General features: G+C 45.0%; 1 protein-coding gene and 1 long non-coding RNA gene across 2 annotated transcripts; both read right to left on the bottom strand.

Moving 5' to 3' along the window:
• Window positions 1-14,916: 14,916 nt before the first annotated feature.
• RPL22L1 (ribosomal protein L22 like 1) lies at window positions 14,917-17,334 on the bottom strand. Its single transcript, XM_027685468.1, has 4 exons — window positions 17,219-17,334; window positions 16,583-16,675; window positions 16,067-16,188; window positions 14,917-15,171 (listed from the first exon to the last, which is right to left on the bottom strand). Exons 1-4 carry the CDS (start codon window positions 17,225-17,227, stop codon window positions 15,027-15,029), a joined length of 369 nt encoding a protein of 122 aa, XP_027541269.1. The 5' UTR covers window positions 17,228-17,334; the 3' UTR covers window positions 14,917-15,026.
• Window positions 17,335-17,541: 207 nt separating this feature from the next.
• On the bottom strand, window positions 17,542-21,836 carry LOC113968695. The gene is made up of 2 exons (XR_003534612.1): window positions 21,669-21,836; window positions 17,542-21,403 (listed from the first exon to the last, which is right to left on the bottom strand). It is a non-coding gene; the product is annotated as an uncharacterized LOC113968695 (long non-coding RNA).
• Between the last annotated feature and the right edge of the window lie 231 nt (window positions 21,837-22,067).

Here is a 22,067-nt window from a genome sequence, read left to right as displayed (position 1 = left end):
GTTTTCTTAAGGAAAAATAATTACTACAGATCTTTCAAAGCTCACAAAGAGTCAGCAGTGAAGTCTTCTCCAGAGCTGTCATCTGTGACTGCAGAGCTGGCTGTGATACTGTAAAATCAATCATCCCTCTTGGCCGGGGCCGGCGAGCAGGAGGAGGCACCTCTGTGCTGGCATCTGGAAAGTCAAAGCTGCTGCTGAGACTTTGTCTTCACTGAATGTGTTGAGAGATGCAGCATCTGCTGTGGTTTGTAGTGATGAATACATATGAGGGAGATGGTTTTAATTCAAAATATTCCAGTTTCTCATTACTAGAGCAGCACAATACCCAGAGGGAGGACGCCCAAAGGGGAAGTGAAGCACAGCACTGGTGGTCCCTGGTGCCTGGCAGTGGGAGGGTGGGTGGATGCAGAGGCAGGGTGGGAAATGAAGCATTTTGCGTTTAAGTGAAACCACTGGGAAAAAATGAATCCAACAGGGGTGGCAAAAGTTGTTGAGGAAACAACCTGGAAAACAACCTTGCAGAAAAGGCCTTTTTCAAGCCCAGCTTGGACAGGGGCTCTGAGCAACCTGGTCTAGTGGAAGCTGTCCCTGCCCATGGCAGAGGGGTTGGAACTGATCTTTAATATCCCTTCCAACCCAAACCATTCTATGATTCTATAAAAACTGGGTGCAGAGGAGCTGGAGCTTCAGAGAGCTCAGAAACCTCCCAGAGCACCGCAGGGTGAGCAAGAATGATCCTGATGCTGGATCATCCGTTACAGAAGCTGGCAGGGAAGAGCCTGGTGGGACTTTAACAGCTATCAGCATGCTGGTGTAAAATATTAGTTCTCCTGGGACATGAGCCCCAGGCAGATGGAAGAAATAGGAAGGAAAATAGGAAGAAAAAAAGAGAAGGGAGGGGGAGGCAGCAGAGCTGGGCTGGGTAGCTGAGCATTGCAATGCTCAGCTCACCTCCCCCTGCTCTGCTCCGGGGCAGGTGGGATGACTTCTTGGCAGGGACTGGCTTTCTTGAGTTGCTTTCCCACTGAACAAGACGTTTTTCATTTCACATTTTCACAAGAAAATGTCAGTTCCAAAGAAAAGGATATTGTTGTTTTTATTGTTGTCTGCTGACAGTTTTTCCTTCAGGCTCTCACTTTTCTCGCTGCAAGCTCTCCAGGTGGGGATATATTCACCACTATCAAAAGACTGGCATGAAGGTACCATGCCAGCAGAAATAAATACTGATAGGAGTTAGTATCTTATTTTGGTATTTTCCTTTTGGAATGAACCGGAAAAACTGAACAACCAAAATGCAAATTGCTTTTGAATTATTTTGAAACTTCTTTTTAATTGGTTGGTTTCAAACTTTTTTTGGGGGAAGCATATTTTTTCTACCAAAAACCTGTAAGCAAGGATTTTTCTCCAGGCATATCTTGTCATGTGAGTTTTATCAGCTCTCCAGACAACAGCTTTGCCAAACGAAAAGGTCAGGTAAGTGACACCAGAGGTAGGAGTGACTCTTTTGTTCGAGGAGATCTTGTCTTTACAGCTGTGAAGATATTTCTGGCTCTGAAAAAGACCTCACACATTTCTTCTTCCTAATTCTCAGCCCACGGCTTCTTGCTTGTCGAGAGGTGTTGGACATTGGAGCTGTCTGGCCTCTAAACTTTGAGGAAAATCAATGCACCTGCAGGCAGGAGAAAGGAGATTTCAGCTCCTCTTTTAGGTACTCATGAAATCATTGTGTTACTCCTCAGACATTTTCTGCAAAGCTGTTGAAAATAGATTGTTCTGTGAACAGCTGAGCTGGCAGTTTGTGATTTGCCTGGTCCCCTGGGTCCCCTGTCCTGCCTTGGAACCTCTCCCTCCCCACGTCCCCATGGGTGTCCATGGGTCCCTGCTGCTCCTGTCATGTCCCCTGGTGCCATTGGGCCAGGCTAGGCAGGACGTGCTCTTGCCTCTCCCCATTTCCCTACCTGGGTCATCACCATTTTCTTGAAATCTGAGCAAATGCAGTGCTCTGGGAGCATCACTGCCAAGTCACATTTGGAAATATGTTCAAACCCATTAGAACTGTGGTGGGAGGTCGGCAGGCCAGGCAGGGGAATATGACAGGAACCTCTGTGTCTGTCTGGTTGATCTCTATGGCCCTTCATTCACCGAGCACAGCACAGCCATTCCCAAGCACAGACCTCCCACCTCCGAGACCACGTGTTCCCCAATGCGTCCCTGTCCCCACCCTGCACGAGGGTTTGGGGTCACCTTTGTAGTGGGTTTGTTCAATGATTAGCAGGGAGTCACAGGGGATATTCAATTTATGTTGGCATCTGTTGTTTTGTGGGGGAAAAAAGGTTTAATTGTACGGCTGACAGACAGAGTTGATAAGTGCTGACTTCAAAGGCTGCTCCAGCTCCGGTGGTGTTGAGTTACTCCCTCATGGTCCACTTCATCATACAGCTGTTTAACTACAACTGGATGATGGTGTTGGAAGCATTCCCATTGTATCCGCTGGGCTCTCTGGATAACAACCCTGGCAGCTCTCTAACACAGCGATTGTGAGGGGCCTGAGTCAAAGCCGTGGGCCCTGTTATCCTGGGAATTTTGGGTTGTTTGAAATTAAAACATATCTGGGACCTGACCATGGAGGCAGATCATGCCCCAGCTTTGGGCAGAGCTCCAAGCCCTGCCCAACCTGGCCTTGAACACTTCCAGGGATGGGGCAGCCAGAGCTTCTCTGGGCAACCTGTGCCAGGGCCTCACCACCCTCACAGGGAATAATTTATTCCTAATATCTAATCTAAATCTATGCTTCTTAGCTTAAAGCCATTCCCCTTTGTCCTCTCTTCACTTAGAGTCTGCAAATTGAAATTAAAAAGCCTCTGAAAGAATCTGTAAGTAATTTCTAATTATATTGCCCAGGACATTTTAAAAAATGAAAGACCCCTCTGCTCTGTCTGCAGTTAACCAAGGTCCTCTGGAGCCAGGAGACTACAGAATATTTTAAAAGCAATGTTACTTTGCAGCAGCTCATAGCTAATGAATTCCCAATTCATATTTCACAGTAGGTTTAGAAGAAAAGAAAAATCCATTTTCATCACAGCTGTAATGTATTTTCCAGTCACTTGTGGAACAGATTGTGCTCAGACCTGCAGCTTTAACCACTGACACAGCTGAGATGGGGATGTAGGTGAAAAGGGCTGATGCTCTCCTTCATCCAGCACAGTGCAGTTTGTCCAGACTGTAGCAATTTTTGTCTTTTTTTTTTTTTTGGTGGGTTTTTATGGCTCATTTCACTCCCTTTGAGTCCTCACTGCAGCTCAGGTGCTCCACTGTAGATGTTGGGTGGTGGTTGATGTGCTGGAGGTGTCTCTGGTGGGCTCCTGCTTTGCAGTCAGCCAGGAGGGTGCCCCTTCCTGGGGAACCTTCCTTCCTAGGAATGTCATGGCAAAGCTGCTCTCACCAGCAGTGCATGTGGCTGTGGTCAGTGGGGTGGCAGAGCCCTGGACACGGCCTGTCCAGGACACTGCAGGCACCAGGAGAGGAGCCACCGCTGGCATTGGCGGGGGTGTTGGGCATGGGGGGTCTGCTCCTGGGTGCTCAGCCTGTCCCACAGGTATCTGTCCAAATAGGTTCCACACAGATTATACTGTTTTGGAACAAGCAATTTTTTGAGAAAGGATGTTCCTGTTAAGGAATAATTCCACCTGCAGGCACGACCTCATGCCCAGGTGGATGCATTTTCCTGAACTCAATGGACTCAAGAGAGATGTGCCCGAGGCAGGAGTCAAGAGCTTCCTGGCTCCAGACTGATGTGAATGTTCCCATCTCTGGGGCTGGCTAATGGGGAACAAGCCTCAGCCCTGGGGTGATTACCCCGGGGATGCACAGTGCCAGGGATGGGCTTCAGGGAATCACAGGATAGTTCCCCTACAGCACCTTTTGCTGGTAAGTGCTGACAAAGAAGATGTTCATCTCTGCCATGTGATTTTCCATTGCACTCCCTGTCTGGAATAAGTGTTAAGAAGTGCAGGCACATCTTTCTCAGTGTTAAAAAACACAACTAGAGCTTGGCTACTTTGGGCCCAGGGTCCCTCATCCACTCCGTGCTCTAATTGCATTAAAAGGGTGCATCTTGGAGGCTGCCAGAGACTCCATTTTCGTATTGCTTTGCTGGGTACTCTCCCCATTTCTACTTATTTTACTTTTGCTAAGTGCCTGCAAAACAAATTACAGCAAATATTCCCTCATCAGGACAACGTTTCTTAATTCACAGTGCATTTTTGTTTGTACATGTTGGTGCATCCACCTAAATTGTGCTGGCTAAGACCTTGAAGGGAGTCATTAGGATATTTCATCTGCTGGGTAATCAACCATCTTTCATTTGTCCTGGTACCTCAGATCAGGATCAAAGGACAGAGGCATAACAGTAGAATCACAGAATCAGAGACTGGTTTGGAATTAAAGGGACCTTAAAGCCCATCTGGTTCCAACCCCCCTCCTTGGCCAGGGACACCTTCCACTTGACCAGGTTGCTCCAAGACCCATCCAACCTGGCCTTGAACACTCTCCAGGGGTGGGACATCCACAGCTTTTCTGGGCAACCTGTGCCAGGGCCTCACCACCCTCACAGGGAAGAATTTCTTTCATCTTTTTCAGTGAATTATGATATTTTAAATATCCCTACTGAGAACAAAAGCTGCTGTTTAACTATTTCCCAGGGTGAAGTCAAGGGGGTTTCTTTGTGTATCCTCCATGACTGTAGGGAATTGGAAGCTCTGGGCATGGAGCTGGATGTGATGGTGTTTTCTGGACACGGCTCCTCTTACACAACCATGGAGCTGTATGAGGAAGCCTCAGCACCAGGTTTGGGGGATCTGGCTGAGAACACGAGACCCCGTCCTTGGGTATCTCTGCAAAACAAACATTTGCTGCCCTCAAGGCTGCTGCCCACCAGTCAACGTGATTGTTGCCACCGTGATTGTGTGACACAGTGTTGGTCCCAGGCTGTGAACAGATGGTAGGGATGCAAAAACTGCCTCTCAGTAGATGATGAAGCATCTTTTGGCATCTGTGCTTGCCTTTAGGCAGCAGCCGGCACAGAATGGCAGGGGATCTCTGCTGGGTCAAACAGAGCTGGTGTGACCTGACTCTGGCTGTGTGGCTTTTTCAAAGTATTTAATTAGTCTGCCAGACAGGACAACAAAATTCCCATGCATTATTCTGGCTGGGTATTTGAGTCCCAAATGGGGATGGCCAGGATGCAGCTGGGACTTGGAGCAGCCTCTCTGGGTCAGAGTTCTTCCCTTTCCTCCTCTTCACTCCCAGGAGCCACCTTGGGGTCCCATGTCTGTTGGGAGCTTAAAATTTCAGGAAAAATATTCATCTCCAGTCAGTGAAATAAACTGCCAAGGAAAACAGATATGGGAGGAAACCTTGTGGACTTAGTAAACATTTCACCAAAATTTATGGGTTTCTAAAGAATGTTTTTGTTTTGGCTAATCAACCAAGAACTAGTCTGTCAACAATTCCCTCAGCTCTTGGTCCTAGATGTCCACTATTTGCTCCTGGGCTGTGCTGACATGTGCCTTCCCATGAAAATAATGCTTTCAGGCAGCTACTTCAGCATCCCACCAGTTACTTGCAGTGAGCATTTTGCTCAGATCTAGACTAGGAGTTCCCAACTTCACTTGGGACCTAGCTTTGCAATATCTCATCACTTCCATGTGATCCCATGTTTTAAAAGGCTTGGCATAAAGTAATTGTGGTTCTGCCTGTGTCAGCCTGGGTTGTCACAGTGAATAAACCAACATCCCATGATGTAGATGATAAACTTGCATCCCAGCTCTGCTTCTTAGTTGCCTATTTGGTTGTTATTTTGCATCTGCAATGAATCAAAGTGTAAACTCATTAACAGTAAGGTCTTGAAGCATTTTAGCTTCAATATTTGGGCTTCAAGGTATTGTGTGTAGGTGGTGCCATCAGTGCACTGCCTTAGAAACAGGAGCAAAGGAGGCATGCACATGCCAGCATGTTGATTCTTGGAGTTAGTTGAGGAAAGTACCCAGGGAAATGTAAAATTGGTTACACATAATGAATGCAGCTGAAAAAGTGCATCGTTCATTGCTGGGATGTTGTGCACCAGCTGAGCAAGTTGCTCCTTTCCATAAACCTGGATTCACCTTAGAACTTTTAATTACTAAACTCAAATTTCCAATTATTTGCAGACAGTGTGACAGAACCTAAAATAATCCTGCTTTGTGCAACCCAGACTGGACCATCAGCCCCTGGCTGCTGCTGCCCATCCAGGCTGGAGCTGGGCCGTTTGGGTCACGTCCTGCCTTAAGTGAGGAGTCCTGGGCAGGACACTGCTGCAGCTATCTGGGGCAAAATGTGATCTTCTGCCTTGATCTTTTCCCCATGCAGCTGAGATGGAGTTTGCTGCTGCGTTTTCCACTTTTGAAGCAGCTCTCCTGTTGTCACACCCTGGCATGAGCAATGGATCTGATCCGTTGTCACACCCTGGGGAAATTTTGGGAAAAATGAGTGCAGCATTGCTTAACCTGACTTCCAAGTTCAGATAAACACCCGTGCAGTGAATTGCAAGTTAAAAGAATAAACCACAGAGCTGTCCCAGATATTGGGTAAATAAGGAATGAACAGACCTTGCTGTCTTGTACGGATTGCCCATTGCAACTCTCCCGAGTGCATTGCTTTGGTATTATTCACTCCAGCGTTTTGGCAGCTAACTCTTGCTCGACAGGTTGTTTGTGACCAGTTCACCACCAGCTTGCTCAGTTTGCAGCCCAGACTGGGGTTACTGTGCTCAGTGTGGGCAGCCAGCCCTGGCTCCGGCTTACAGCAAAGCTTTTCCCTGCAAAACAGCACATCTTCAGACACTGAGCTCTAAACCTTGGTGGCTTGGGAAGCTATCTGGCAAGCAGATCAATGGGCAAACTGGGAGGGATTTTAATTGCATCCCATGTTCACTCATCCCTCTATGAGTCTGATCCTAGCCCAGGATCTTCCCTCTTTCCCCAGGGCAAAGTAATGGTGCTGGATGGAGCCACCCTGGAAGACTCAGTTTTGAGCTCGTACCTCAAAGGTCTATTTGTAAAACTATCTTGAAGGGATTGGCACAGGAATGCCATTTGTTTCAAAGGGAATTAGGCATCCCAGCTGCTTCTGGGGCTTAGCAAAGCTCAGGACAGCACATGTAGATGTTCTTATAATCATAACTCCTTTGATTGCGCTGTGTGCAACTCAAAACACCCAGAGGAATTAGGCAAACGACAGCAGTGGCTTCTTGACTAGCAAGCAGAGCTCTCCCCAGAGATTTTGTGCACAGCAGCAAAATGCTCTTTCTGTATCAGGTCCAGCAATCCCACTCTGGGAAAGAGCCCTCCTGGGGCACCCCTGCCAATGGCGTTGCTTTGTAAGGAGCTGCAGACAAGGTCCCCAAAATATACTGGAACAAAACCCCAGGTTTCTGATTTCATAGGCTTTGATTCTTTGGTTATTGGGCTGATGTGGGAAACAGGCTCCCTCCTAAAGGTGAGCAGGAAAGTTGCAGCTTTCAATCACAATCTCTGCAATTTGCTCTCCCAACAGATAATTCTGCACCTGCAAAAACATTAGTTGCTTTGTGCCTCTTTGTTGTGTTTGTGGGAAGAGGAAAAGAGCCCTCCTAAGCTTTCTGTAGTGGGTTTGAAGGTCAGAAGTCACTGAGAAAAAGCAGATTTCCTCTCCCCACTAACCTCCAAGGACCATACAGCTCATCAGAGCTCAGATGTGGTGCAGCACTGTCAGCACCCTGCTGCCATCATCCCTGTCCTCTGGGAGGCACCTTCCTTTGGGAATTACACATATTTATATGGAGAGAGATAATTTATACATACTATATATAATATATAAATATTTTATGATTAAATTGTATACATATATACTTGTGATATGTATAATATACACCTAAAATATACATATGAATATATTTTATTTATATGTTATCTATATATGATACATAGTACATTTTTTATTACAAATAATAGTTATTTCATCTAATAATTGTGTTAAAAATACATATGGTTTTGATACAGCTATTCTATGGTCATGTTCATCCCTGTGCCCAGCCCTGGGCTCTGCACCTGCCTTTGGGCTCGGATTGATGCTGTGCAAAAAATTAATTGATGACTTTCTCCTCCAAAGGACCAAGCAGGCTTCAGCAGGAGGTAGGGAAACCCACTCATCTTGTGCCTTTAAATTCTGCTTTAATGCATGGATGTGCTTTTGCTTACGGAGGAGGAGCAGAGGGTTGCAGTCAGAGCCAGCAATGCTCAGGCAGACAACTCACCTTCCTGGGACATCCCTCCTTTTCCTGAGAGCAGTGCCCATCTCATCTTCAGAACATTCCTGCTTTGTTTGGCTCCACCTTCTGCTGGGTTCACAGATACACTTTTTTTTTGTATAACTGCAAGCTTGGCAATTACTGGTGTTTGGAGAAATAACTGAACAAGTTTACAGTAGGAAAGGAATCTAGAGAGGGTTATTGAACACAGAGACACCAGCTCTGGCTTGGCAAGTCCCTAACCATGAGCTGCTGCAATCTGGTAGGTCTGGCTGACCTCTACTGATGGGAGGGCAGTGGAGTCCAGAACCTTTGGTCAGACTCACTACAGCTTTTTCCATGTATTTAGCTTAAAACTTCAGCCTTCGGCATCACACGATTTCCCAAAACTTTCATTTAAGAAGCAAATTAACTTCGAACTCTCCTGCCAAGAAAAGTTGAGAAATACCACTCCTTAAACTGCAGAAGAGCAAAAAATAATTCATTATTCAACTTCGTGATTTTTAAGCCAATACAACAAATTTTGCTGCCTTTCTGTGTTTCTTGACCACTTTGCTGCTGCCATGCTGTTAGTGAAGACATTTCAGCACTGAGGCTGTAACCTCTTAGCCAGGGGTCTGACAGGCCTGAAAGCAAGCACTGGGGCAATTTACATTTAATAGCCAGGCTGGTGTAACTAGAAGGCTCCTGTATTTGGTTTGGATTTGTATTTTTCAGCTCCAATATAATTTCTCATGGAAACACCCGCACGCGGCAGCACAGAAGCTGCAGCACACCTCTCGATGCTCCCTGAGGTGCTCTACATCCTGCACTCCCGAGGCTGTCCAGAGAAAAGACGACTTGATCTCTGCTTCCAGCAAATACCCATCAGCCCAAAAAACCTGTACAGGCAGAAAAACACAGGTCCCCGGGGTGTCTGGTGGGTGCTACACAAGTGGAAGAGATGGCAGGACCCTCCTGCTCTGGGCTTCAGACTACTACCCCAGTTCAGCAGACCTTTGCTGCCTACCCAGAGGCTCTGCCAGTTATTTCTGCCAGCCCAGCACTGTGCCCCATTGCAGCTGGTGCCATGGGGAGGGTCTTTATCCCCGTGGGGCTCTCAGTATCCCGGGCTGGAGCAGGAGGAAGAGCCGTGAAAGAGCTGCTGGGGAAATTGGAGGCTTCACAGCTCCCAGCTCGCTGTGTCAGCAGAATTACCTCTATCTCAGGACCCTTATCTGCCAACAGTGTAAATATTTTCCAAATGAGCTGGAAGGAGGAAGATTGATGAATGCAGCTTCGCTGGAAAATGTTACCAGGTTGGGAACAGCGATGGCTGAACACCCTCTTATCTGTCCTGGATGAGGAGCAAGGGATAACTGGGATCTCCCCAGCTCGAGCCAGTGGCAGCGCTGCTCCCAGAAGCTTTCTACTCTTCTGTATCAAACTGAAGCATTTTAGTTATTTGCTTTCAATTCTGCTGTTTGTGTGCCTTGCTGTGTTTATTACTCAGCACCGTCTGCCCTCTCCCTGTCCCCTGTGCCAGAGATTAAGAAGATGCTGATGCTGTTGTTGGCTTTGGCAGCTGGAGGTTGGGCTCAGAGCATCCTGTCAGCATGCAGGGAACACCAGTGTGGTGATGGAGCCAACGGGCAATGGTCTGCTGAAAAAAATGCCTGTTGTCCCATGTTTCCATTTAAAATCCCTTCCAAACCTCCGAACTCATGGCAAGAACATCATAACAAACATCTAATCATGCTTTAATGCTTGCTGGAACAGGGTGGGATGGGGTGTTTGAACTGCCTTGCCAAGTTAAACTACTTAATTAAAAAAAAAATTGAAAAGGAAAAAGATTTGTTAATAACCTATTAAAGCATTTCTCTCTTAATTGCTCGTTTAAATCCAGCATGGATGGACAGCAATGGGAAAATCTATCCCAGCTGGTGGCACTTTGTGAGTTTGTTAACCAGCAGAGCAAAGGGATTCAGGTGCAAAAAGCTGCTCGGGGCAGTTTCCAGTCTCGGAGGGTCATGGAAACACCCTCTTTGGAAAAAAACCCCTCAGCCTGCTCCATGAGGGCTTCATGGGATCCTGCCAGAGGGGTGTTTGGGGCATGTTGTAGCCATTGTCCTGGTCATCCCAGGCCACTCCTCCCACCCATGGTTTGTGCTCTGCAACAGCATTGCTTTAGTGTGAGTTAGGGCTCAAATAGCAGCCACAGTGCCAAGGCAAGCCTAAAAGGGGTTTTAGGCCAGCACCCTGCCAAAAATACATGTGCCACGGGAATTTAGCTATTCCGTGTCCATGGGACAGCTGAGCAGCAATCCAAAGGTGAGTGGCTGGATGGGCTGGGTGGATTTAGAGGCTGAAAAAGGATGGTGTTGACATGAATCCTTGCTGAGCCCTGCAGCCCTGTGCTGCCCCTGGGGCAGATGCCCACATCGTGCCCCTCTGGGTTACCCTGCCAGGACAGCTGCCAGAACCTTCCAAATATATAATGGATAAATAAAATATACAGATATATAGATTATATGTATATATCATACATATAATACATATATATATACAAAATGAGGAGGCAATTTGATCCCTACTGATCTGCCCAATAAGAAATTTTTGCTATGTTTTTGCCTTTAAAAAGAAATAACAATTGTTCCTTATTTTTGTCTATATTTGGTGTAATCAGATCACTCCACCACTGAAGCTCATTTCCTGCTGCTGGGTACATCCAGGCTATTATTGAGTATTTATTTTTCCGTGGGCCTCTCTGTTTCTAATTACATCGTGCTGATGTTTTGTGACAATGTTGAGTCTGCACCTCCTTTAATACCTGCCACATGCTGGGTCTATTGTATACATGAGTACCCTGACACATTTTTTAGACACTTCCTGCTATTATTTACCTTCTTATTGCTGATCTTACTATTTCTGGGTATATAATAAAGTTGTTTTCTGATGGGGCTATAGGCCAGGAGAGCAAGCAGACAGAAAGCACACAGGTACATCAAGAAGTAGCTTAAAGAGATGCTTAAAACTGGTGAAATCCTGTGCAGCTTGTTGTTCTTTTTTTTTTTAATGGAAGACAATGAGAGTTTTGCTGCAGTAAAACTGATAGATACTGGTGGTGCAGAAAAATAATATCTCTCTGTGCTCACACATAAATAGCTTATGTGGTGCTGCTACTGCTGCTCTGGCAACAGCCACTTGTGCTTAGAAATCTCTGTTTCTTCATTTTGTTTGACAGACACTGGAATTTTACATGTGTGGGATGTCTCTCATAAACCGATTTTATTTGGGGAAGAGCAGCAAAAACATCTTTTGAGAAATAAAGGGGAAAAACATTGAAAAATGAAAGGGGGAGTAATATATTTTTATGACGTATTTATATATGTTCATAAAATATAGAATACATATATATGTAAAAATTTTGGCTATACTGAAGTCTAGTAAGAGTCATGGTGCCGTTGCCCTCCTGAGCCCTGAGCTGGCAGGTGCTGGCCCAGGCCCATCTGCTGTGCTACCAGTGCAATTGGTGCTTTGCAATGATTCTTCCTCTCTCCAAATTACACTTCTGACTTGATGGACCAGGGCTCTCAGCTGAGTGGAGGCAAAGCAGTGCTCTCAAAGCACTCACTCCTGCTGGATTTCGTGCTTGTCCCTTCTGGAAATCCTAGAGCACCCTGAGCATCACCTGAGACCGGAACACGTTTCTGTGGCTGCTGAACTTGTAAGTCTTTGTGCTGTAGGTACGTAATTTTTCCCAATAGCTTCATCCTGTGGCTGATGCAGGAGCATGTGTCCCTGCAGCTCCAAAGAGAACCTGACCCTCCATCGAGCAGGGCTTTTCTGGGCTCTTGTCCAGCACTAAACATGGAAAATTCCAGCAGTCAATCCTGTCCACTATCAAGCTGTTCGGGATCTTTTAACTTTCAAAACAAAGATGAATGACACCAGTGATTTTACAGCAAATCCTAGATGGAAAGAAACAATCAGCCTGCCAGGTCCCTGAGGAAGGTACCTGGCCGCTCCCAGCAGGGCAGAGCTGCATCCCCACCAGGGATCACAGAAACACTGACCTCTGGCTTCTAAAAAAGCTTGCTTCAATTCTAATCAGGATAATTTGCGTTAATTTACATTTGAACAATAACAGGCTCTGTTCCCTGACTGCCACCTGCATCACACCTGGCCTCTTCGGTTGTGAAATACACGAACTTATGAAAGAATCACCATTTTTCTGAAGTGTTTCCTGAGGTCAAATTCTCATCTGTGGACTTCAGTGAGTTTTCTCCATGAATCTTTTAACAATCGGACTGTAAAAGCTCCATCTAAATTTAAAATCCCTCTGTGGCTTCTGTGCCTAACACATACGTGCACCTTCACCTCATAAAACTCCTCCTGCATAAGAGCTGTAACAGCCCCCATACTCCTAAAATCAGAGCTGGGAGGTTCTCGGTCGGGCCAGCAGAGCTTGGGCGGCAACACAGGGACAAAACAAAAATGCCTGGCTGCTACCTAAAGGAAAATGCTCCTGAATTTGCTAAGCACTCTAGATCCACAGTTGTTAATCAGAATTCTGGTTTTTCAAAGGTTACCAACAGGAATTCCAAGGCTCCATCCTCACTGCAGTGAAGCTCAGGGAGTAATACAATTCACATGAGCACTCTGGCAATTTTCCTCCAAACACAGCTAGGAAATAAGTTGCTTTGCTTGCAATCCCAGGCCTTGTTTCCCTCTCTCCTGACTAATGACAATCTGTATCTGCTCGGCTGTACAACCACACACTGCCAGTCTGCTTTGAAAGGAAGGATAACAAGGCACTGTGATCCCATTAGCTCCGATTCTGTTTGCGCTTGTTCCATTTAATCACAACAGGTTTGTTGTGTCAGTGAGGTGTAAAGGATGTACTGTCACATGAAAGCACAACTCTGAAACACCAGGTGGGGGTGTGTTTTGAAACACAAGTCTTAAGTCAGGCCCTTTGCTTAACTTCCTGCAGCAAAGAAAACAGATCAGTTTTACAAATACTTGCAAGTTTACTAGGAAAACGGTGGCTTGTTCAACCCAGTATGAACCACCAATACTGTAAATGCTTTGTAACAGCAGCAGTGATCTTTGGAATTACAGAAAAGTAAGAACCTTTAATTGTTGCATCAAAACTGCCTGTTTTTTCTCCAGTGGGAAATTCCAAGGCAGCATTACCCAGTGCTCAAGATCAGGACAGGTCTTCTAGTGTTTTATTTCCACTGAAGCATATGAAGTCCAACACATCTGTCTGGCAGCCACACGCTGCTCCCTTCCTTTTGCTACCTCTGAGACAGCAAAATGAAACAAACCAGCAAGGCAGAGATGACACAAGTAGTTGTTCCACTGCTGCTTCCTTTCCTCTCCCTGGGCCACCTGCCAGGAACAGCTGCTCAAGCACATTGAAAAATGACAAATGGGACCCCAAAGGCTGTTGACAAAGTTCATCTCCCCTTCTGTACTTCTCATTTAGATTTAGGTAGCCAAAGTGGGTGCCATTGGACTGTTAATACATTGCTTTGTCTTTGGCAAGTCTCTAACTAGACTGGCTCAGAGGTTTGCCAGCAGAAACAATGCTGATATAATTTATAAAAAAAAAAAATCATCAGGAAATCAAATTATTTAGTAGGCACACTTCAGCCTGAACTAGCAGATTTGTTCAAGCACAAAAATCAATATCAGAGCCTACACACATCCCTGTTTTATGATGTTTACTTATTCCAGAGTTCACCAATGCTCTGGGACCTGAGAGCAATAATAAATCACATGCAGAGGACACTATCAGCCCAACAGCACATGGCACTGAAATGCATCCACATGCAGCAGTTACTGCAGCTGCAGGCTCACAAATACTTTTTCATAGTGAAAATTCATCACATTTCTCTTGATATTACATAAACAGAAGAACTGTTTTACAGGATTTAGAGTGGTTTGTGTTTCAATTTAAAAAACCCCACTTGTACTAAAGAAATGCTTGTATTAAGGAAATAATCCCAGAAGTCAAATACAAGAATTGTAAAACACATCATGAAAGTAAAAACATCTGTATGGATTTTATGGCATTCAGTCACTGTCAATATTAAAGGGCACCTCACTGCTTCATTTAGGTTGTTTTAGCTGGATGCTGGCAATGAGATTTGTCTCTACCTCCTTATCAATCAATCTAATACAAATCTGGCTAACAAACCTCTTTCATACCAGAGTTTGACTTGTGGTTATACACAGGAATACTACAACCAACTAATGAATCAGGAAAATCACACAGGAAAAAATACGTACAATTTGTAAGCCTGTTTTTTAACTAAAGTAATTAAAAGTAAGCTTTTATTAAGTATTATGCCATTAGCTCCACATAAATTAGCAGGAGCTGGTACTTTCAGTCACAGAAAGCTCCAGGATTATTTGTACCAATATGATTAAAAACTGATCTAACTGTCCCAAGGTGTGCTGGGCAAAGGGCTCAGTATTCTCCTACTGTGACTCTCATTGGTGCCAAGTGACCAGCTGATTTCTGGCAACGGAAGGAAAATTGCAAATCAAACCATTCCCCGGAGCTGCTTTTTAATTAAAGAAAAATACTAGACAACTAACCATGCTCTGTCAAACAGGGTACAAAATCTTTATTCACCAATAAGTTAAGTGTTCTTATAAATAGATGTTCTAGTCTTTTGTACTCTGTGTTGAGCATAAGGCCAGGATTCCATTATTCCTCGGACTCTGATCCTTCCTCATCCTGGCTGATCTGGAAGTAGCGCAGCTCATACGTCTCCTTGTCCGACGCCACAACACGGAGCCAGTCCCGCAGGTTGTTCTTCTTGAGGTACTTCTTTGTGAGGTATTTGAGGTACCTTGAAAACAGGAATTTCATGTCAGAACTTTCTCTCTGAACAACCCTTGCTGCTGTCTGCACTCCACCCAAGACACGCTGATCACACCCAGAAACAGAAGATTATTCTGTTACAGATATGTAAGAATTTATTATTTGTTGTTTTTTGACTAAACAGCAAAATGCCAGTAACTGAAAAGCATTGGTAAGTGGTTTTAAACCTTGGTCTTGAGAACTGGTTCTAAATCTTGGTTCAATGTAACAGATTCTGGTGCATCTGTATCAGCAAACAAAGGGGGGATGGAGGGAAGGATCTGTACCTCTGATCAGTGCACTCATCCGTTGTGTCTTAACAAAATTAGCACTTTAAGGCTTATTTAACTTATGGGGGTCTTTGCAACAACACATAACACACACACACACATTTTAATACAACCCATTAAATAATCAAACAGCCACCCTGTTAAAGGTCCATCTTCCCTTGATACATTTCTAAAGACCTATTCAGAGTATTTGTATTAATATGCTTAGAGTGAGCTTAATTTGCAATCAAGCCTTTAGTTTTAAAAAGCAGTCTTTAAAATATCTAATATGATAAATCTGTTTTAATTACATATTTCACTAATTTACACATTTAACTAATTTCACACATTTACAAGTGCTATGAAGGTTAGAGCTGACACCTCTCTAAGTGTCAGAAGTGCACTAATTGAAATCCCTTTTGCAGGCAAGAAATGAATATTAATGGCTATTTTAGGGACATGATTTAGTGGTGGACTTGGCAGTGTTAGCTTTATGGTTTGACTCAATGATCCTGAGGATCTTCTCCAACATTAACGACTCTATGATTTTATGTTCAACATAAACCAGTTCAAAACTCTCTATCACAAACACTACAGAAGGAAACCCATGCCAACCTTTTGGAAAATTGCTTCTCGGATGTCACCGTGATCTTGTTCTTCAGACGTTCAATGTGAACAGTGTTGCCCAAGTTCCCAGTTTTACCATTGACCTTAACCTTCTCCTTTAGGAACTGTTCCTGTTTCAACACCAAAGAAAGAGAACACTAGGGAATGGCACCCTAGGTATGAACTAGGGAAGGGACCCTAGTCATGCAGCAACATTAAAAAACACTGTTTATTCATGTCCTCACAGAAGTATTTACAATGCAGAAAGATTTTAGTGCATGTGATTATAAAATATCACTCCCTTGCTAAAACAGAATTTTAAACAGTTCTATTCGTGGACAGGTATGAACTATGCTGTCTATAAAAGACAACTAAAACCAAATAACTTTTTAAAAGCACCGATAATTTAAAGGACAGCTGCTGATCTTACTAATTAAGAATGTAGCTTTTCAGGTGTAACTCAGCTACTGTAATAAGGCTTTAATTATACTATTAGTCACAAGTACAAGCAAAACCACGACTTACAAAATTCCCTGAATCAAAAATTCCATCTTCGACAGGATGGGTCAGGTCAAGGCAAAACTTCCAGGTGGACTTTTTAGACTTTCTGTCTTTTTGCTAAAACAAACACGTAGACACACACACACAAAAAAACCCAAAACAAACAATATTAAGAAACCGTGCCACAGAAAGCTTTTTATCCGAGCAAAGGGGTGGTGGTGGGGTGGACATGGCAGGGGAGGGATGGGGACACACGATGGAGGAGGGGGTACTCACGGCAGAGTGGGACACACGATGGGGGGAAAGGGAGCACATGGCAGTGGGGGGACACAGGGCGGGAGAGGGGGACACACGGCAGGGGAGGGATAGGTAGACACACTGTCGGAGGACACATGGCAGTAAGGGGGAATACACGAAGAGGGAAAGGGAGGGGACACACACGGCATGGGGGGGGTCACACATGGAAGGGGAACACGGAGGAGGGAGAACGCGGCAGCGGGAGCGCCACCTCCCGGCGACCGACGCTCCCCGCAGCCGCCTCCCCCCGGCCGCCCCTCACTCAAAGCCCTCTCGGGGAGACCCACGCTTGTCACTGGGCCGGCCGCCGGCCCCCCGCCCGCCCCACAGCTCCCCCGCGGCCCCCTCGCCGCCTCCTCTCACCGGCGCCATGACGCTCCCGCCGCGCAGCTCCCGCTGAAAGGAAGCGACCGCGGCCGCGCCGCGCTTTTATACCCTCGGTGGTGACGTCACCGCGCCGGCGCGCGCGGCACGCCGGGAGGCGGGGGCGCTCCCGGGGACATGGCGGCGCCGGGGACGGGATCCCACATGGAATTCCCGGCGCTATTCCCGCGGGGCGGGCACGCGCGCGCGCTCCCCTCGCCAGCCGCGTGTCTCCCCCTCCACCCCCACCCCAGGGAACGGGCTGCGGAGCCCCCCCCTGCGGCCCCCCCGCGGTCCCGTTCAGTGTAACCAGCACCAGCCTCCCCACAGCACTGACACCTTTATTATTATTATTTCTGGAGCAAAACACACACGTACAAATCTCTTTTCCCCTGATCGTTTCCATGGTGTTGAGAACACAAGCTTCCAAAAGAGAGCCGCGGGAGCCGCTCGGGCCGGGAGCAGGGTTTGGATTGTCCCATGATCCGTAACTCCAGCTGTGGCCGTCGCTCCCCTTTTCTCCCGGAGAAGACGGGTTTGCTTACAACAGACAGCACAGGACAACAAGGGTTTCTGCGATACAGCAAAGCACAGCAAACAGTTCCTTGGAGTTCACAAACCAAGTCACTCTCGGGTGCCAAATCCTGTAGGGCCGGGCTGCAGGTGCTGGAGAGGCTCCCGACCCCCTCATTCCATGCTGATCGCTCCACCACGCCTCCAGGATCCACACCTTCACAACATTCCCAGTGGATACTCGAAATATCCTTAGCAAGGTTCTTTTAATAGCCTGAATTTAGTTCTACTGTAACAAACTACATTCTAATTACTCAACCAAATAAAATAAAAGGAAAAAAAGTGGGATTTATTGAATTTTGAGTTCTGTGAGACTGACCTGCAGCAACCATAAGAGTTTGAACTGTCAACAAACTTGACTTCTTTACAGATTATGTAAAATTATCTGCATTGTGAAACTACAGACCGTGCACCGTTTCTGGGTACACTGTGTACAAAAACCTGCAAGAGAAACAATGAACTTCAGCTAACTTCTTAAAAAAAACAGCCCTGAGAACATGGCTCAACCAGCAAGAGCCCAGTTGAAAAACCACCATTGTAAGCAAAAATTAGAAGGATCTATTGAAATCTCAAAGTATTATTTGCCAACATTTGAGGCAGGAAACACTGCAGTCTTTCCAATTGTGTAAAGTAGTAAGAGAAACTCAACGAACAGGAGCCATAAAAAAATGCATTATTTGGAGTGGAAACACCTCTCATCATCTCCCTGTGTTCACAGCCTTTAAGCAATTGCCATCAGCTATCAAAAGTTTATAGTTTATGATTTTGACACAATTTAAGTGTTAAGACAGTAATACAGAACAAATACACTGGTAAGATTTCTTTTTAAGCGAAGCTATGAGAGAACTTCCCTAAGCACTTGGTTATGGATCTTAAAAATACACAACTCTATGGATTACTGATCACAAAAAAAGTTTGTTGCAACGATTCTGACAGGAAACTGAAACATCTCAGTTTGGAAAAAAAAAATGCCTCAAATACATGTTCTAATTCAGAAGCAACTTTTAACCTTACTGAAACTTGGAGATTATGCTTAAGACATGCTTATGTATTATCTTATGGGAAGCTTCATGCATGATGCTTTGCACTTCCATGGTGTCTGAAGTGCTTCACAAAAGACAACTAAGTATATAAGAACAAACCTATAATGAAGTACTTAACCATTTAAATCTTGCAGAACTGAAGGTTGCAATAGAAGGATGTCTGAAAGGCCCAAGGAGGGCTCTTGCAGCAAGCTGGAGGTCATAAAACCTCTATCTTTAGATTGCTGTATTACTTGAAAACTCCAGTCAGGCCTGAACCCCGCTTGTAGGAACAGGACTAAAACCAGCCCTGGTCCCAGAGAGCTTAGTCTGAGTAACTGCTCAGAATTGTGAGCCAGTGGCATCAAATACCTGTCTTCCAACAAGGAAGGATAGGCAGGCATCTGAAAGTAGACTAAAACACTACCAAGACCAAGGACAAATTCAAGTCTCGTAGTTTTCAAGCCCATTAGAAGTATTTGTAATATGGTGATAGCATTAGAACTTGCATTACTTTGATATAGCAACCTATGACTTCCCACGTGACACCACAGCTCAAATTGCTGTCAGCACTATCATCAGTGCTTTTAGTCACCTCCAAAGCCAACAAAGCCTGTCTTCCAGGTACCAGCCCAATGGAGAGGCAGGAATGAGCATAGTGCAGAGTAGCCTCACCTATTCCACACACGCTTCAGAACTATTCTGAAGGCATTGCAGTCTACAGCTTCTTCTAAGAGCAGCTTTGCCATTTCAGTCAAGGTGCTATTTACAGAGTTCACCTGCAACATGTGTTGTGCTAGGCAAGAGCATGAGGCAGGTCCTGCTTCTGCCAGGTGTCCCAGGTAACTGTGCTTTATTACCAGAGTGTATTTATTGCTGTCTTTACCATCACTGGTACTGCTCTCCCTGGCACGAGGAGTCTGTGGGAAATGCATGTTTTTGCCATCTGCATTTGCTAAGCCCTGCCACGGTGTGTCCAAGGGCCGTTCAGGACAGTTGCCACGAGCCCTTCGGGGACTAGAGAGTACAAACTATGAAGCTGAACACATCTGAAGCAGCTGAGAGCAGCGTGAAGCCTGACTCTCACTGCCAGTGGTGCGAGTTGTGCGTGCTGTCTGGGGCAGCAAGCCACGAGCTTACGTGTCATCCTCCACCAGCCACTGAAGATTAAGGCAAGTTCATGGAACAATTTATCAACTGTGAAGAGAGGTCTGAGCCATGGACTAAGGAAGTTTCCCACTCATGAAGAGTCACCAAGTCTTAGAATTCAAGCTGAACGCCTTAAACAGGAGCAGGCTAATTATCCTTCCATAACTATTGCTGTGAAGCCTTGTTAAGCTACTATATAGTTAGAGGCATGCAGGCGTGTTGCTATGACTCAGAACTCTCTAGGACAGGAGCCAGCTTTCCTAACTAGGTAGCAAGTGTTTTACTTTTATAGTTAAGCCATGGTTGTTCGGTATCGTCTGTCAAGTTTATATTTTGAAAATACAATAGTTTTATTTTTTTCTTAAAAAGAATCACATGCATTTAGTTTAGGCTCAATGCTACAGTTTGTCCCACTTTTTGAAAAACATGTGGTCCCTGTGCTACAAAAATATGGTCTGAACCTGAAGGTTAAAACCTAAAGCTGGAAGCACTGCAACAGATTCCCATGGAGTTTGTCACCCTTTTATAGTTTTAAGATAAATATAATAAAGGAAAGCAATTGAACTGCATTTTTCTATTTTATTTTTCAAGTCTGACAAAGGCCTCGAGTGAAAGTCTATAGCTTTAACATCCATTCTCACCTTTGTGTCCCCTTGACCTATCTATGTCTTATCTACCCAATATTCCAATTGCCTGCCTAAACTACAGGTAGGCTTTTTTTTTTTTTAAACCATTTTATCATTACAATAAGCCAACAAGTTGGCAAAGAAGAAAACAGAGGTAATACAGTTAAGTTGCACATGGCCACCGGGGCTTGGTCAAGCCAGCTGGCATTTCTGATCACTTGAGTTTCTTGGTCTAAAAGTTGTGATTGGCACCTACAGTTCTGCAAGAGTCCCAATCCACAAAGTACTTAAGCTTTAAAAAAAAGAAAAAAAAAGGCTACTTTTATTGTCAGTTCTACCTAAAGATGTCGAGAAAAATACTATTTGTGCTCTAGGTCACTTTATAATCCTAGATACCTACCAGCTTATCTAAAAGCCCCTGAATACTGTATTTTGTCTGTTCATACAGACAAACACTGTTTTGCTCAAGCAAATAAAAATATATCCACTAGTAACACCTGATTGGTTTCTTAGATCCATAGCTGAAACCCACAGGAATGTTAAAATAGTTACAATTAAGGAATTAAAATCTCAGTGATTTTGAAAACTGCCAGTTAGCCTGCAACACTAATCCAGAATCCAGCACTGCTTTTTAACAATTCAAAAAGGAAATGAGGTTGCTTGTGAAGGCCAGAGCTTTGGTGACAATAAGAACCAAATTTATAGATCTGTGGTTTGTCCAGACCTGAGCAGTTGCCCGAGCCTGGCGATCTTCTTTACTTGCAAGGCTTTATGGCTACAGCACATTCTTCATTCATTGCACTTATGACAGAAATCTGGAAGAGAAGACACAGAGGTGAGCTCCAGACCATGCCACAGGAAGTGCTCCTAGAAGCTACAGACTTTCACATTTTAGTATCTATCCCACCTCTTTTGAGTACTCCACTACAAAAGTCCTTCTACATCCCAAAGGGTGAATTCCCACCCCTCTAACCCACTCTTCACAAAGAGATACAAGTGGTCAATACCAGAATAAGACCTCCTCATTGCATCATCAAGTGGAATTAGCCATAACTGTTCTTGTCTGCCCTCCATACTCACCTGCACATCTTCATTGGCATTGAATTTTCCTTCTATTTCTTTGCCGAGATCCCCTTCTGGCAACTTTAGATCCTCACGAACTTCACCACTTTCCGTCAGCAGGGAGAGATACCCATCCTGAATGCCTATCAGCTATGAAGAGAAGGCCACTTTTAGGAAGTTTAACATCAGCAGTCACTAACAGGTAGTAGCTGAAGGTAAGCAGAAAGCAGTGAACTCTGCCTGTTACAATAGTTCTTTAGTATTGTGTTTGTAACAGTTAAGAACCTTCTGTAAGTCAGGGCAACTGTAGCAAAGGCCAGTCTGCTGTCAAGAACCAACAGAAACCTGCTGGTTACTTCCTACTATGTTGGGCACTGCAAAACCCACCCTTGTGATTTAGGAAATGTGCTGCTTCCA

This window comes from Neopelma chrysocephalum, unplaced genomic scaffold (assembly GCF_003984885.1).
Source record: "Neopelma chrysocephalum unplaced genomic scaffold, ASM398488v2 Primary Assembly neopelma1_69, whole genome shotgun sequence".
Lineage (NCBI taxonomy): Eukaryota > Metazoa > Chordata > Aves > Passeriformes > Pipridae > Neopelma > Neopelma chrysocephalum.
Note: the sequence above shows the minus strand (reverse complement) of the source record. Positions and strands in the feature narration are given on the sequence as shown.